The sequence below is a fragment of the Eleginops maclovinus genome, chromosome 9 (genome assembly GCF_036324505.1).
Source record: "Eleginops maclovinus isolate JMC-PN-2008 ecotype Puerto Natales chromosome 9, JC_Emac_rtc_rv5, whole genome shotgun sequence".
NCBI lineage: Eukaryota > Metazoa > Chordata > Actinopteri > Perciformes > Eleginopidae > Eleginops > Eleginops maclovinus.
Window position 1 is genome coordinate 60,464 of NC_086357.1, and position 17,110 is coordinate 77,573.

Here is a 17,110-nt window from a genome sequence, read left to right on the forward strand (position 1 = left end):
CTTCTGATCTGATCCAGTTTGTTGATCCAAATACTTTTGATTCCATTTGTCTAAAAATCCCATTCAGCAAGCTCATACAACTAGCCTATTGTAATGAACTATAATTTGAAATGAAATTAGCATACACAAATGATAAAATTGACACTATCTTCATTTACATTCAAACATGAGCACCATCATCACTGTATCACGTTATCACTTACCTGTTAAGATGTCTTTGGCCACACGGTCTAACTTTTCCATATTGCCGTCCATCCGTTGAGTAAAGCAGCTGGATCCAACTCACTCGGTTAACTGTGAATAAAAACAACATACTGTCATAACATCCAAGCTATACATTAGACAGAAAATCGTGCAGAACCAGCCTTTAAAACCAGGCAGAATTGTTTAGGTTAAGTATTGACCCTTTACAGACACGTGAGTTTGACGTATTTGTGAAAGTGGCGGCCATTTTGGACATTAAGTGCACTTACAGTGGGGCAAAAAAGTATTTAGTCAGCCACCAATTGTGCAAGTTCTCCCATTTAAAAAGATGAGAGAGGCCTGTCATTTTTATCATAGGTATACCTCAACTATGAGAGACAGAATGAGAAAAAAAATCCAGGAAATCACATTGTAGGATTTTTAAAGAATTTATTTTCAAATTATTGTGGAAAATAAGTATTTGGTCAATAACAAAAGTTCATCTCAATACTTTGTTATATACCCTTTGGTGGCAATGACAGAGGTCAAACGTTTTCTGTAAGTCTTCACAAGGTTTTCACACACTGTTGCTGGTATTTTGGCCCATTCCTCCATGCAGATCTCTCTAAAGCAGTGATGTTTTGGGGCTGTCGCTGGGCAACACAGACTTTCAACTCCCTCCAAAGATTTTCTATGGAGTTGAGATCTGGAGACTGGCTAGGCCACTCCAGGACCTTGAAATGCTTCTTACGAAGCCACTCCTTCGTTGCCCTGGCGGTGTGTTTGGGATCATTGTCATGCTGAAAGACCCAGCCACGCTTCATCTTCAGTGCCCTTGCTGATGGAAGGAGGTTTTCACTCAAAATCTCACGATACATGGCCCCATTCATTCTTTCCTTTACACGGATCAGTCGTCCTGGTCCCTTTGCAGAAAAACAGCCCCAAAGCATGATGTTTCCACCCCCATGCTTCACTGTAGGTATGGTGTTCTTTGGATGCAACTCTGCATTCTTTCTCCTCCAAACACGACGACTTGAGTTTTTACCAAAAAGTTCTATTTTGGTTTCATCTGACCATATGACATTCTCCAAATCCTCTTCTGGATCATCCAAATGCCCTCTAGCAAACTTCAGACGGGCCTGGACATGTACTGGCTTAAGCAGGGGGACACGTCTGGAACTGCAGGATTTAAGTCCCTGGCGGCGTAGTGTGTTACTGATGGTAGCCTCTGTTACTTTGGTCCCAGCTCTCTGCAGGTCATTCACTAGGTCCCCCCGTGTGGTTGTGGGATTTTTGCTCACGTTCTTGTGATCATTTTGACCCCACGGGGTGAGATCTTGCGTGGAGCCCCAGATTGAGGGAGATTAGCAGTGGTTTTGTATGTCTTCCATTTTCTAATAATTGCTCCCACAGTTGATTTCTTCACACCAAGCTGCTTACCTATTGCAGATTCAGTTTTCCCAGCCTGGTGCAGGTCTACAATTTTGTCTCTGGTCTCCTTTGACAGCTCTTTGGTCTTGGCCATAGTGGAGTTTGGAGTATGACTGTTTGAGGTTGTGGACAGGTGTCTTATACTGATAACGAGTTCAAAAAGGTGCCATTAATACAGGTAACGAGTGGAGGACAGAGGAGCCTCTTAAAGAAGAAGTTACAGGTCTGTGAGAGCCAGAAATCTTGCTTGTTTGTAGGTGACCAAATACTTATTTTACCGAGGAATTTACCAATTAATTCATTAAAAATCCTACAATGTGATTTCCTGGATTTCTTTTCTCATTCTGTCTCTCATAGTTGAGGTATACCTATGATAAAAATTACAGGCCTCTCTCATCTTTTTAAATGGGAGAACTTGCACAATTGGTGGCTGACTAAATACTTTTTTGCCCCACTGTATGTATTTGACGAGAAAACGACTAAAAAAAAAGGACTAATAGGAAAAAAATAAAATGCAGAAAACATACTGGTATGTAACTAGAAGCACTCAGAGAGCGCAAACCTCCGCCAAAACCATTGGGTTACTGATGCCATAACATCTACACGCTGATCCGGAGCACCACCAAATGTAATCACTTGTCCCTTTTGTCACGTTCAAGTGCAGCGCTAATGGCACAGATTAGCTGCTAATAAAGCAATCATTGAATACTGAAATTCCACGTAGTAACTGAAATCGCTACTCTTGGGGTGGGTTATTCTCTCTAAATATGCTCACCTGCAAAGTAAACAGCAATAAATTAAACGTTATAACTTATTAGCAGCTAATTAGCTAATCGCTAGCTACTATGTATTCTAATGGGTTTGGTTTTAAGTGTTAGCGGCAAGCTAACTATAAGGCTGAAACGTTTTTGTGCTTCAGTCATGACCTACAATATTCTGTTTGACTTCACAGCACTCGTCTAGCATATAAACAACAAACAGAGTCAATTAGACTAATAAAAGTCGTGTAGATAACCTTTATTCACATAATATATTTGCCGGTAACAGTCCTGGGGCTCCGCCATGTTAAAACGCATTAGCCATCTGGAGATTGTGCAAGGTGCACCAAGTTTTAGCCCCCTTTTCCAATAGTTTTTTTTTTAATTTACCGGAACCTCGACTCCGTTAAAAATGTACTCAAATGATCTTTGACTGAAATAATCTTCAACCCTCTATTGTCTGAAAGTTTCATACACACCTTATAGCGTATATTTATCTTCTTATTTCCTTCTCGTCTTCTTGTCCTTGCAGCAGCCAGGGTAAAAGAACGTGCATATATTTTTGAGCGGGAACAAAGTCGTTAGGCGAATCCAAGTCAGCCTGAATTGGGAGTGCATGGAATTGTGAAATAAAATCGAAGAGTTATGAAGTAGTCAATTATAGCAGTCAATAAAAGATTCGTCTACAGTTTTGAAAAGGAAATTGAATATTTGGATAAAAGAGGCTGGGTGCAATCACACAATTCACATTAGGTCAGTCACCCCACCCCCCCGAGGTTTTGTATGGAATTGTCCAACGCGCGAAAGCGAAGTAGCCTGCAAAATGCAAAACGCAGCGGTTTTCAATCAATGGCAATGCATGTTAGGAACAGTTTGTGAAGATGGCTGGTTGGCGATGTGTGATTTGCTTTGCATTTATTGCACTGACTTTAAAAGTATTTTTAAGCCATATTAACACGGCGCATGGACGTAGTAGAAACTTCCGTGTGATTTGTGGAATCGATGGGTGCAAAGAAGAATACCGGGTATTCAATTCGTTCTATTATCACATCAAGCGTAGGCATGCAGCGTACCTCGCCAATGGTCGTCCGCCCAGGGATTGCATTCCAGTTAGCTCAAGGTGCCATGGAGGTGAACGATTCGACATGGGCCTACCTATTTTTTCCAACTGCATTACTCCAGCTACCCACCAAGTTCAAGATTCTACTCCAACTACCAATATGAGGCAGAACACAACGCAGGTTGACTTTAGACAAGATGACGCTTGCCAAGAGAGCGGGGGGATTCAACCACTGCAACCTAACAAGGAAAAGGTAGGCATACAAACATTGATCAAATGTTGCTTCAACCATTTGCAGTAGCGGTGCGTCAACAATTGAGTGGCGTCATCATAAAAAGAGGTGTCAAATCAATATGCGTGAATTTCAGTTCTTGCAGTAGTTCTAGGCTAGTTGTTAGTCTAGCTCTAAATACAACAACTACTGCAAGAACTGAAATTAATGACGTGAGTGATATCCACGAATAGGCCGTGGGGCAACTGAACTAAGATTGCTCGTTGCCATGGTTACTACACAAACGCAAAGTCCTGCACACATGAGGGAATGCGGCAGATATCATACATACAGGTATACCATTACCTTAACATTCCTCCAGCAAATTCTCAACATGCTGCACAGTAGTCAGATAAATGGGTCAATGAGGTGCTTCAATGTCTCCACTTGCTCAGACATGAGGGCTCGCCAGCTGAGGAACATTTTCTCCTAGGTCTGGTTCTGGGACCTCCCCACTCTAACCCTAACCCAGTCTCTTAGGAATGGTCATCATAATGGTCTTAATGTGTTGAAAGCAAAGAAGAACCTCTAATTTTAACACGTCCCTATTTGATAGTAGCATACATGAAAACACAGTAGGCCTATATAGAATCTTGAATGTTGAGCTTCAGAATTTGATCAATGGTTCGTTTGTTATTGTCATTTTATAGAATTCTGAGTAAGCCGGTGTAAACTTAGTTGTGAATTTGAGCAAATTCAGAATTCATCATTGTCTGTAATGCAAATGGCACTGGCAAAAACAACTTTGACAACAGTCACTGAACAAGCTTAATCTGCTTCTTTAACAGGAATTGACCAGACATGCAGCTGCCTTTACCGTGGATGTTCGTGAAACATGCTGTCTTTCTCGGGTAGGATATGCTTTTTTGTGATTTTATGGTTTTTACCGAGGACAGATCTCATTTTTACTTTCATTTTTTTGCAATAAAAGATGTGAATACTACTTTAAATTCTTCTGAGTGACACCTTTTATGTTTTCACCCATATCCTGTCATTCATAGTCTTTGTAATGCCGTAATAGCATGCTTTTCTGCCTCTTCTCACTACAGGGTAATACCAACAGGATTATAGGGAAAACACAGCAGTTACAAATGGCTGTTGTAGGAACCTTGCAGGACAGAGTGATGGATGTCTTTGATAGACATGATCCTTCAGTCAGCATTGACCAGCTCCAAAATGAGGTTTTGGCAACGTTTGAGGGTTTTCCAGATCCATTTGCCAACTTGACTACAACTTACATGCAGGACCAAACCATTGAGGAACTTTTTAAACCAGTGGAACCAGAGGAGGTTATAATTTCACAAAGACTGTGTAGAGTTAAGCGAGGCTCTTCAAGGGTTCTTACCATTAGAAACAAAGTTTTTTTCTATGTTCCTCTTATCAAGAGTCTACAGCAACTGCTATCCAACCCTAGAATTTTTAGCATGGTCAGTAATCCACCAGAAAATTGTAACAAAAATGGATATCTCCGTGACATTGTGAATGGCAGCCTTTTCAGAACTCATCCATTGTTTTCTGTTAAGCCAACTGCTTTACAGTTAATTTTGTATTCAGACGAAATAGAGATTTGCAACCCTCTTGGACCCCATACCTCTATGAACAAATTACTCATGTTTTATTATACTGTAGGAAACATTAACCCCAAGTTTAGGTCTAAGCTTGCTGCCATAAGACTTCTTGCCATTGCAAAAGCTAAGGATATCTCAGAGGCTGGTGCTGATGTTATATTAACAAGAATTGAACAGGATTTGAAGGAACTGTACAATGGTGTCAACATTCAAGTTGGAAATAGTGAGACTATATTATATGGTGCAGTAATATCAATATGTGGTGATACCCTTGCTCAGCATGACCTGGCTGGGTTTAAAGTCGGAGTTGGGTTTGCTTTCAGTAAGTGTAGGCATTGTGAGTGTGACTTTGAGACAATGCAAAACCAATTTGATGAAAATAGTTTTACCCTAAGAACATTACAAAGTCACATCAGACAGTGCAGAGAAATAGAGAGGGCCAGTACCTCTCTTAAAAATGCCCTCATGACTACCTATGGTATAAATAGAAGGAGTAAACTTATAGATTTTCCAGGCTATGATCTTATTCAACAAACCCCTCAAGATATAATGCACATCATGCTTGAGGGTGTTGTTCAACAGGAAATAAAATGTGCATTGAAGCACATTATTTTGTCAGGGCATATTGATCTAGACTCTATAAATTCAGGTATACAAGGTTTTCCATATTCAACCAGGGATATACGTGACAAGCCATGTCCAATCAGTGTCAGTACAATGGCATCTGATGATAACAAAATAAAACAGTCTTCTGGACAGATGCTGATATTTCTGAAGATATTCCCTTTTATTATGAACAGCATCAAGGACAATGTCTATGTACAGTTTATCATAGAATTAATTGAAATAACTCACATCCTTTTTGCTCCTATTGTGATGAAGGAAACCTTACAAAAACTGAGAGTAATGATAGAGCAGCATCTGAAACAATTTAGGCAACTTTTCCCGGACAACAACATAACCCCTAAGCAACATTATATGCTACATTTACCTTCACAAATTGAAGCACTGGGTCCTTTGACGAGACACATGTGCATGAGGTTTGAGTCTAAGCATTGTTTTTTTAAACAGTGGTCCTCTAAATTAAATTATAAAAATGTCTGCAAATCTCTTGTAAATCATAGCAAAATTGTCGAAAGTACCTATCAAACAAACAATATATTTGCTCATGAAAAAGAATTAGGCCCCACATCAGCGGTATCAGAGGCCTCAGAGGCATATGTCAGTTCAAAGATTAGAGATTTTTTGAATATTGACAGTTTCCATCATGTAATCTCTGTGAAATGGGTGTCTCTTAATGGCAACAAGTACATTAGTGGAAAGACTTTAATAATCACAGACTCAAATGATGGGCTCCCTATTTTTGGACTAATAAGTAATATTTATGTTATTGATTCATCTTTATTTTGCTGTGAATATCAAGTGTTTGACACATTGAAATGGGATACAGATTTACAATCATATGAAATTGCTGTGCCAAATGCTGCACAGGCAACAGAGTTTACAAATTTAGAATCACTACCTGATTACACTGCATACCACCCAGTACCATTCAATAGTAGAACGTATGTTATGAGTAAATATGAACTGACTGATGTTTTGTTGTATGAGAAGGTATGATGTATTAAAATAAATGAGTAAATCAGCACAGAAGAAATTGTTTGCTTTATTTATGTTAATCCTTAAGGCAGAGCTTCTATTATTATAAGCTGTATGATGTAGTTATGATGTATTCTAGTTTACTTTGTTCTGCAAACAGTGAATGGGTCACCGGTGAGGTTCAGAATCTCAAAGCTATAAATCATGAATGACAATCTCAATGGCCCTATCAATTTGTATGCAATCACAGTTGATTAGCTGGAATATCTTAATGAGATAGGGTCAGTTCTTAAACCAGGTTAATATGGATTGTCTTATTGTCTTGAAACAAGTAAAAATGTACTCACAGTCTAAATGTTAACGCGACTCAGTCAGTAATGTGTGCTATTTTAAGAAAAAAGCTGCTCAGAATTAGTTGTATTATTCAGGTAGGATGAAAAAGATTAATTTTCTTGAAACAAGTCAAATAATCTTAACAAGATTCAGTCTTACTAAGAAAATACATTCAAAAACAAGTGTAATGAGACCAAAATGCTGAATTCAAGTTTTTTACACTTGTACAGATTTCCATTTTTTGCAGTGCATTGAGGCAGATGGGTTTTGTCTTTTTGGGGACAGGGACAATGATGGACTCTTTAAAACATGTGGGGGCTACAGACTGGAGCAGTGACCTATTGAAAATGTCTGTGAACACATCTGCCAGCTGAACTGCACACACCTTGAGAGCACGGCCAGGGATGCCATCAGGTCCAGGAGCCCTGTGTGCGTTGATCCTTTTCAGAGATCTACACACATCTGCACTGGTTAAAACCAGTCAGCAGGGATCCTGGGCCTTCTGTGCCTCCACAGCCGGGGGCTTCTCAAAGCGTGCATAAAATGTGTTCAGTTCATCTGGGAGAGATGCAGACACTTCCTCAGCACCACTCGTTGTCCTTTTGTAGTCTGTTATTGTTTTTAGTCAAGACCACATATTTCTGGCATTGGAGCCCTTGTAGTTCGACTCCACCATGTCCTTGTATTGTCTTTTCGCACTGCTAATAGCTCTCCGGAGTGCATACCTGGAATTCCTGTACTCATCCAAATCACCGCCGCCGTGCTTTAAGTTTAGCTCGGACCTCGCCGTTTATCCAGGGCTTCTCATTTGGGAATGTCCGTACAGTAATCCGCGGCACGACGTCATCGATGCATTTGCCGATGTAGCAAATGACCGCGTCAGTGTGTGTGTTTATATCGTCCTCCTCAAACACACACCACTCCGTGATGCCAAAGCAGTGGCGGAGAGCAGAGTCAGACTGCTCCGACCAACTCTGCACTGTCCTCGTCACAGGTCGATCCCTCTTCAGTCTCTGCCGGTAAACGGGGAGCAGAAGAAGAGATATGTGGTCTGACTTGCCGAAGGGGGGGCGGGGGAGGGCTTTATATCCATGCCGGAAAGGAGTGTAAACATGGTCCAGTGTATTTCCACCGCGCGTGGGGCAGCTGACATGCTAATAGTATTTCGGCAGGACTTTCTTCATGTTGGGTCTGTTAAAATCCCCGGCCACAATAAATGTGGCCTCTGGCCGAGAAGTCTCTGTCCTGTCGATAATCCCATACAGCTCCTCCAGCGCTGTGTTGTTGTCAGCCTGCAGCGGAACATACACTGCTGTTAGAACAACCGATGTGAACTCCCTCGGCAGATAAAAAGGCCGGCATCCGATCATGATGTGCTCTAGGCTGGGAGAACAGTCCGAAGAAATAATCTCCACCTCTGAGCACCACTTGTTGTTAATCATGAAGCACACACCTCCTCCCTTGCTCTTCCCTGAGTTTATTGTCCGGTCCTGTCGATGAATGGAGAATCCGTGTGGAGCAATGGCTGCGTCTGGTATCGAGGGGTCAAGCCAAATCTCCGTGAAAACCAAAACATTACAGGTCTTAATGTCCCGTTGAAATGCCATCCTGCTACGGAGTTCGTCCAGCTTATTATCCAGGGATTGGACATTTGCCAGAAGTAAACTCGGTAGAGGAGGCCTGTTTTCACGTTTCCTCAGCGTGACCAGGACCCCGGCCCGGGAACCTCGTGGTCTCTTCCTCCTGCGCTCCACAGGTAGAGCTCCAGCAGGTAAACACAGAGACTCTCCATTGTTTGCAGGTCGTCGTGGATTATTGCTGTCCACCAGCGACCTGATGTGTAAAAGTTGTTCTGTATCATATTGGATGATAGGGCTCGCTTGGGCGGTTTGCATGTTGCAAAAAAAGTTAAAAACAACCAACAAAGTAAAACAATAAAAACACTAAGATGTGGAGTTGCTGAGGAGCTTGAGACACGGCAGCCATCCTTGGCGCCATCTTGAAAGAATGTCTTTACTGGTGAGAGAGAGTTGAAAAATGAGACAGATGAGATGACACGCATAAAACTGTCCCTAGGTCAGGTTCGAACCCAGGGACTTCGAAGCGATGAGTCTGCCCTAGGATATGGGCCGCTAGCGGGGGCCCAATTATACTTCAACTTTACTTCAAAAAAGCTCCCCTCCCACCTGGCTGTCAAACCAGTGTTCTTTCTCTTTGTTGTTTATATGTGAAGGTGGTTCAGTGTAACATCCTCTGATAAATTACGTCATACATTGCCGATTATCACTTAGGTTCCTATTCATGCATACTGATCTCTTACATTTTTGTGTGTATCAATTCTGTCCTTCCTTCCACTTTGAAGAACTCCTATTATGCTATATATGAACAATATCTTGTAGGGCCATATCTATACAGAACCTGTCTCTGAAGTGTTTTGCTCAAAATACCAAACAGATTGTAGCATGCCTCATCCCCCTCTATTTCAGCCCTGTTCCTGAAGTGCTGATTCTGTGACTGTAGCTTTAAATGAACTAGCTGCCGCTGGCCACGACCCTTTGGAGTGTCATGCAGCTCTCTATCCTTTGTGAAGAGAGAAGTTTCTAACTGAGAAACTCAGCCAAGCACTGCCGTGATTAAACCCCATTTTACGTTCAAAAACACATCAAGCATTATTTCTGAAACACTTACTTTCTCAGTGTTTACCACTACAACAGTGACTATATACAGTATATATAACAACTCCACAGCTCGGGAGGGGATTCAGCTCGCAGACTGTATATTGGGGACGATATGTTGGGACATGTCACGTGGGTGGGACGTTGCCAGAGTTCAATGCAAAGCCAGCCCACATTTCGGTCATTACGTCATAAGGACAGCAAATCTGTATCAGTTCATATACAGTGAAGGAAATAAGTATTTGATCCCCTTGCAAAACATGCCTTAGTTCTTGGTGGAGAAAGCCTTGTTGGACAGCACAGAGGGCAGAGGCCTCTTGTAGTTGGTCACCAGGTTTGCTCACATCTCAGGAAGGATTTTGGTCCACTCCTCTCTGCAGATTTTCTCAAAATCCTTAAGGTTTTGAAAGCTTCAGCTCTTTCCACAGATTTTCTATTATGGAGGTCCGGAGACTGGCTAGGCCCCTCCATCACCTTAATGGGCTTCTTCTTTAGCCACTCCTTAGTTGCCTTGGCCGTATGTTTTGGGTCATTGTCATGCTGGAAGACCTATACATGTCCCATTTTCAGTGTCCTCACTGAGGGAAGGAGGTTATCAGCCAATATTTTACGATACATCGCCCCCTCCATCATCCCTTCGATGTGGTGAATCGCCCTGTCCCTTAGCAGAGAACCCCCCCCCAAAGCATAAGGTTTCCTCCTCCATGCTTGATGCTGGGGATGGTGTTCTTGGAGTAATAGTCAGCATTTCTCTTCCTCCAAACACGACTTGTGGAGTTGATGCCAAAGATCTTGAATTTGGTCTCATCTGACCACATCACCTTCTCATAAGCATTCTCTTAATCCTTCAGAGGTTCATTGGCAGACTTCAGATGGCCTGTACATGTGCCTTCTTGAGCAAGGGACCTTGCAGGCGATACAGGATTTTAATCCATTATGGCGCAGTGTGTTACCAATAGTTTTCTGGGTGACTGTTGTCCCAGCTGCCTTCAGATCATTCACAAGTGCCTCCTGTGCAGTTGTTGGCTGACCCCTCACCTTTCTTATGATCATTTATGCCCCAAGAGGCGAGATCTTAGATCGTGGAGCCCCAGACCAAGGGTGATTGATGGTCATTTTGTGCTTCTTCCATTCTCTAATAATCAAACCAGTTGTCTCTCTCTCACCAAGCTGCTTGTTGGTGGTCTTGTCTTCTATTCCAGCCTTGTATCGGTCTACAATCTTGTCTGTGATGTCCTTAGACATTAGTTCCAACATGATCACAAGACCTGTCTGTGGTCTTGCCCTCGGTGGAGAGGTTGTAATCTGATTTAGTGACTTTGGACAGCTGTCTTTTATCCAGGTAAAGAGTTGATATTAGGGGTACTTTCTTAAAGCGAGGAGACCTATTTAACCGCACCATTGGAGCCAGAATTCTTGTTGGTTGCAGGGAAATCAAATACTTATTTCCCCCAATTAAATGCAAATCAATTTATATATATTTTTTAATGTACATTTCTGGATTTAATTTTTGATATTCTGTCTCTCACTGTTAATATAAACATACCATTAAAAGTATAGACTTTTAATTTCTTAAGTGGGCAAACTTAAAAAATTGGCAGGGGCCTGTTGTGATCATTGTCTTTGACATTTTTCCTTTAACTATCCTCTAGTAGAGTTTTTTGGGTTAGAAGGGACAGGCAAATGCCAATGAAACCCTTTCCTAACCATATTGTGTTTTTATGTTTGTGTTGCTTTCAGGTTATTAGTGCTGCTCTGTCACTACTGACTCCTGACAGAGCAAACCTGCTTCTGCTGTCACCGGACAACGAAGGTCACTGTCAACTCAGAGAGAAATGGTTTGGTACCTGCTACAGTAAGGAGGGTACGAGATACACATACGCACACACACATAATCAACACAAAACACAGACAGACACATCATAGCGTCTCATTACAGTTATTTATCTTTTATATCTTGAGGTACTATGTTGTGATTAATGTCAGAGCAGCTTTTATCTATTGTTTGTGAAGATTTGAGAATCAAGGAATGCAAAATGTAATTTCAGTTGACACAAACTAATTGTTTAAAGACATTTTATTGATTTTAATGTAAACGTGCAGGCAAGGAAGGCAATAGCTGCTTTTACCAAACAACGTTCTAAAGAGAAAAAATAAATGATATTAAAGTTGGGAGGTTTTTGTTTTGTCTCATCAGACATCCAAGAAGAGTGGGCTCAGCGCTGGGCGGGAGACTTGGAACTCAACCCTGAACTCTACCTCCCCGCTGAGAACAAATTTATTGGTCAGTACAAACACAGCTGATGCTACAAATTAAAAACATGAATTCAAAATGACCACCTGATTCACCAGATTCCTGATTCTCGTCTTCTTCTTCTTCATGGCACAGCGACCGATTTCGCTTTGAAAGCGACTGACTGTCCGGACACAGAGTATCCTGTCCGGATTGTGAACAATGAACGAGGCTGTCTGTGGTACAAAAAGGACAACAAGTTCAAGATCCCGAAAGGTGAGGCAGAGGCCTGTTTTACAAGACAGGATTTGGGGTAAGCGGGGTAACTTCAGGGTTAACTCAGGTACTACGACGCTGGATAACTTCTTGGAAATCGCCAGAGTTGTGGACTCAAGTCACATGACTTGGACTCGAGTCAGACTCGAGTCAGGAATTTGACGACTTTAGACTTGACTTGACAAAATCTAAAAAGTCTTGCACTTTGACTTGGACTTTAACATCAGTGACTCACATTTGGACTTGGACTTGCCCCTTTTGACTCGAAAAGACTTGCTACATTCCCCAAACCCAAAGATGAAAAAGTATGTTGACATGGACAGCGCTATCTCTCTTTGCACCTGTGTGCATCTGTGTGCGTAACGTGTGCGTGGCACGACATCCAATCAAATTAGATCAATGTTGTTTTGATCGGACAGTATCCAACCAATCAAAGTACTAGAAAACCAATAAGGCGGAACAAACTATAAGGAGCCAAGTAGGCAAAAATTATACCACGGGTAGTTTCATTTGGATTTAAAAACATTGAGGTGGTCAACAAAAAAAGAACTGCAGTCTGTAAAACATGCGGGACGAATATAACAGACGGAGACACGACAACTTCCAACTTCGTTCAACATTTGAAGTTGCACAAAGAACGGTAAGTTTTGAATGAAAGCCAACACTAGCTTATTGGCTAATTGCTAGCTAGCTAGCTAGATATCAATGAGACTGTAAACGTCACCTTGGCTTACGAACACGCTAAACGGTATCTCCTGTGGGTTCATTAATGGATAAGTTCACTATTTTGCACTTTGAGCCCCCTTTCTGGGTCCTTGGATGAAATAGAAATGTTGACGATTGGTCGAGTCTCCAACTTTTGGCTAATTTGGAATCACCCCCTGCTTCAGAATAGTTGGCTACAGGCATTCATAACATTGTCCTTAAAACAACCCTAAACATTCGATTTCAAGGATAAGCAACTTACCGAGTGGTAAGTGGTGTTCGTAGTTGTTTTTAAAAAATATATCGGCAAAATATTTGGTTTCCTTCCGTGTTTTTTGCTATTGTGGAACTAGCTATGTTTTCAGATACCTTACTGACTAGGCTATTAACTTCCGCTTGATATTTGGAATACAAAATGGCAAATTAAACAGAACAGAAACTGTATTTCGCTAAGACACTCGTTTTGGAGCATCACCACTAACCAGTGACCACTCGGTGAGTTGCACATCTTTTAAAACGAACATTTAAGGTTGATTTAAGGACCGCTTTATGAATGCCCTTACATGAAGCATGGGGGACCAATCCTTAAAATGTCGGTGTCAAACACACTATTTCATCCAAGACAAACCAGAAATGGGGCTCAAAGTGCAAAATAGTGAACGTATCCATACAAATATTGTGTAAGGATAGTTTAGGATTTTTAGAAGCGAGATTGTATGTACTTAGCAGCTAGTCAGTGACTCATACACAGTAGACTGCTGCCAGCAGCAAAACTAAAGCAAGCCTAATCAAATCAAGGTCAGTTTAATGTACTTTATATTATAAATATGTGTACCATTTTAGCTTGCTGCCAGACGATTTTTTCCGATAGGAAAACTAAGTGTATCTCACTCTCTCCAGCACACCAGATTCCGTTGACAAAAATGGCTATTTTACTTTGCAGCACAAAGGAGTTGCTAGTCTACTGCTGCCTTGAGGTCGTTTATGTAATTTAGGTTTAGGTTAAATGGAAATGTATTTTATCAATGTAATGTTAAAACAAACAAAATCTTAGGGTATACAATACAATTCATAATAACACAAAAATAAATATTAACACAGTGTTAGCATTGATATATGAGGAGATAGTTTCAAATGCAATTTACGTGTGGCTATAAGGGACTTTCTGACATGTTTTATATGCTTACCTGTTACAGATTTGAAGAATACCAGATGAGTATAAGCATCATAGATGAACCAAAACAGCCTTCAATCTCACAATTATTGGACAGTCGTGTAGCGCATTTCAGCAGAAGTCACCAACGCAATACTGTCCGACTTGATTATTGATTGCAACCTTCCCCTGTCTGTTGTGGAACACAAGAGTTTTCAGCACTGTCTGACAGTAATTGACAGTAAGTACAGCCAAGTGTGTCGCAGAACGTTGACATCAAAAACAGAGAGCCTCGCTGGGGAGAGACTTTCAAGATTAAAAACTCAATTGAGCAACACTGAGCATGTTTCAGTCACTGTGGACATTTGGTCTGACCGAAAGATGAGGGGATTCCTTGGTGTCACTGTCCACTGGATAGAAAAGGAGACAGCTAAAGAGAGGATACAGCTAAATACACACACTTTTTTGGGAGTGAGGATATCTTGTATAAAGTGGTGACACGTTTGAAAAGCTACATTCAACTGTTTTTGTCCATCCATCCATCCATCTTCTCCCGCTTTTCCGTCAGGGTCGCGGAGGTAACAGCTCCAGCAGAGAGCCCCAAACTTTCCTTTCCCTGGCCACATCAACCAGCTCTGACTGGGGGATTCAAAGACGCTCCCAGGCCAGCGAAGAGATATAATCCCTCCACCTGCTCCTAGGTCTACCCCTCGGTCTCTTCCCAGCTGGACGTGCCTGTAACACCTCCCTAGGGAGGCGCCCAGGTGGCATCCTCACTAGGTGCCCGAACCACCTCAACTGGCTCCTTTCAACGCGAAGGAGCAGCGGTCCCTCCCGGATGACTGAACTTCTCACCTTATCTCTAAGGGAGATGCCAGCCACCCTGCGGAGAAATCCCATTTCGGCTGCTTGTATCCGCGATCTCGTTCTTTCGGTCATTACCCATCCTTCATGACCATAGGTGAGGGTAGGAACAAAGATGGCCCGGTAAACAGAGAGCTTTGCCTTCAGGCTCAGCTCTCTTTTCGTCACAACGGTGCGGTAAAGCGACTGCAGTACCGCTCCCGCTGCTCCGATACTCCGGCCCATCTCACACTCCATTGTTCCCTCACTCGAGAACAAGACCCTGAGATACTTGAACTCCTTCACTTGGGGTAAGGCTTCATTTCCTACCTGGAGTGGACAGTCCATCGGTTTCCTGCTGAGAACCATGGCCTCAGATTTGGAGGTGCTGATCCTCATGCCAGCCGCTTCACACTCAGCCGCGAACCGATCCAGTGAGTGCTGAAGGTCACAGACCGATGAAGCCATTAGGACCACATCATCTGCAAAAAGCAGTGGTGCAATCCTTAGCCCACCGAACTGCAGACCCCTTCCCCCACGACTACGCCTCGAAATCCTGTCCATGAATATCACAAACAGGATTGGTGACAAAGCGCAGCCCTGGCGGAGGCCAACCCTCACCGGAAATCGGTCAGACGTGCTACCGAGGACCCGGACACAGCTTTCGCTTTGAGAGTACAGAGATTGGATGGCCCTGAGTAGAGACTCCCTCACCCCATACTCCCGCAGCACCTCCCACAGTATCTCCCTGGGAACCCGGTCATACGCCTTCTCCAAATCCACAAAGCACATGTAGACCGGATGAGCGTACTCCCAGGCCCCCTCCAGGATCCTTGTGAGAGTGAAAAGCTGGTCCGCCGTTCCACGACCAGGACGAAAACCGCATTGTTCCTCTTCAATCTGAGGTTCGACAATCGGCCGGACCCACCTTTCCAGCACCTTAGAGTAAACTTTCCCGGGGAGGCTGAGTAATGTGATGCCTCTGTAATTGGCACACACCCTCTGATCCCCCTTTTTAAAGAGAGGAACCACCACCCCGGTCTGCCACTCCTTCGGTACTGTTTCCGACTTCCACGCAATGTTGATGAGTCGTGTCAACCATGACAGTCCCTCAACACCCAGAGCCTTCAGCATTTCTGGGCGGATCTCATCCACCCCCGGGGCTTTGCCACTGTGGAGCTGTTTAACTACCTCAGTGACTTCCCCCCGTGAGATTGGAATTGATCCCGCTTCATACTCCAGCTCCGCCTCTAACATAGAGGGCGGAGTTGTCGGATTCAGGAGTTCCTCAAAGTGTTCCTTCCACCGCCCTAACACACTATCAGTTGAGGTCAACAGCGTCCCATCCTTACTGTACACAGTATGGATGGTTCCCTGCTTCCCCCTCCTGAGGTGTCGGACTGTTTTCCAGAACAACTTTGGTGCCGACCGAAAGTCCTTCTCCATTGCTTCTCCGAGCTTCTCCCACACCCACTGCTTTGCCTCAGGCCACGGCTGAGGCTGCTGCCCTTCGGGCCTGTCGATACCTTGCAACTGTGTCAGGAGTACCCAGGGATAACATATCCTGGAAGGCCTCCTTCTTCAGTCGGACGGCTTCCCTGACCACCGGTGTCCACCAGGAGGTTCGAGGGTTACCGCCCCTTGAGGCACCTAAGACCTCGAGACCACAGCTCCCCGCCGCAGCTTCGGCAATGGAGGCTTTGAACACCGCCCACTCTGGTTCAATGTCCCCAGCCTCCACAGGGATGCCTGAAAAGCTCCGCCGGACTGTTTTTGTGATCCTCCAAATACCTGTTTGAGGGTGAAGACATGTTTTTTTAGTTCAAGGCTATATTTAAGTTTTAAGATGAAGATTGTTTTGCAAAAATTAGGATCTTTTGAGACAGTTATAGTGCAATAAGCAATGGAAATACAATGTCAGAACTTTCTGTGGAAATTACATTTGCCTTTATTTATTTCAAATGTGTTTGAACAATGTTGTTGGTTTGATAAATATATACAGATCTTAAAAGCATACATGAT

At 42.9% G+C, this 17,110-nt stretch overlaps 1 protein-coding gene across 1 annotated transcript in view; it reads left to right on the top strand.

Annotated features, from left to right (window-relative positions):
- nrd1b (nardilysin b (N-arginine dibasic convertase)) overlaps positions 1-17,110 on the top strand; it is an 88,701-nt gene that overhangs the window by 42,656 nt on the left and 28,935 nt on the right. Inside the window, exons 17-19 of the mRNA XM_063891681.1 lie at positions 11,619-11,742; positions 12,076-12,162; positions 12,268-12,387. Of these exons, the coding sequence (XP_063747751.1) occupies positions 11,619-11,742; positions 12,076-12,162; positions 12,268-12,387 (331 nt within the window). The remainder of the gene's footprint in view (positions 1-11,618; positions 11,743-12,075; positions 12,163-12,267; positions 12,388-17,110) is intronic.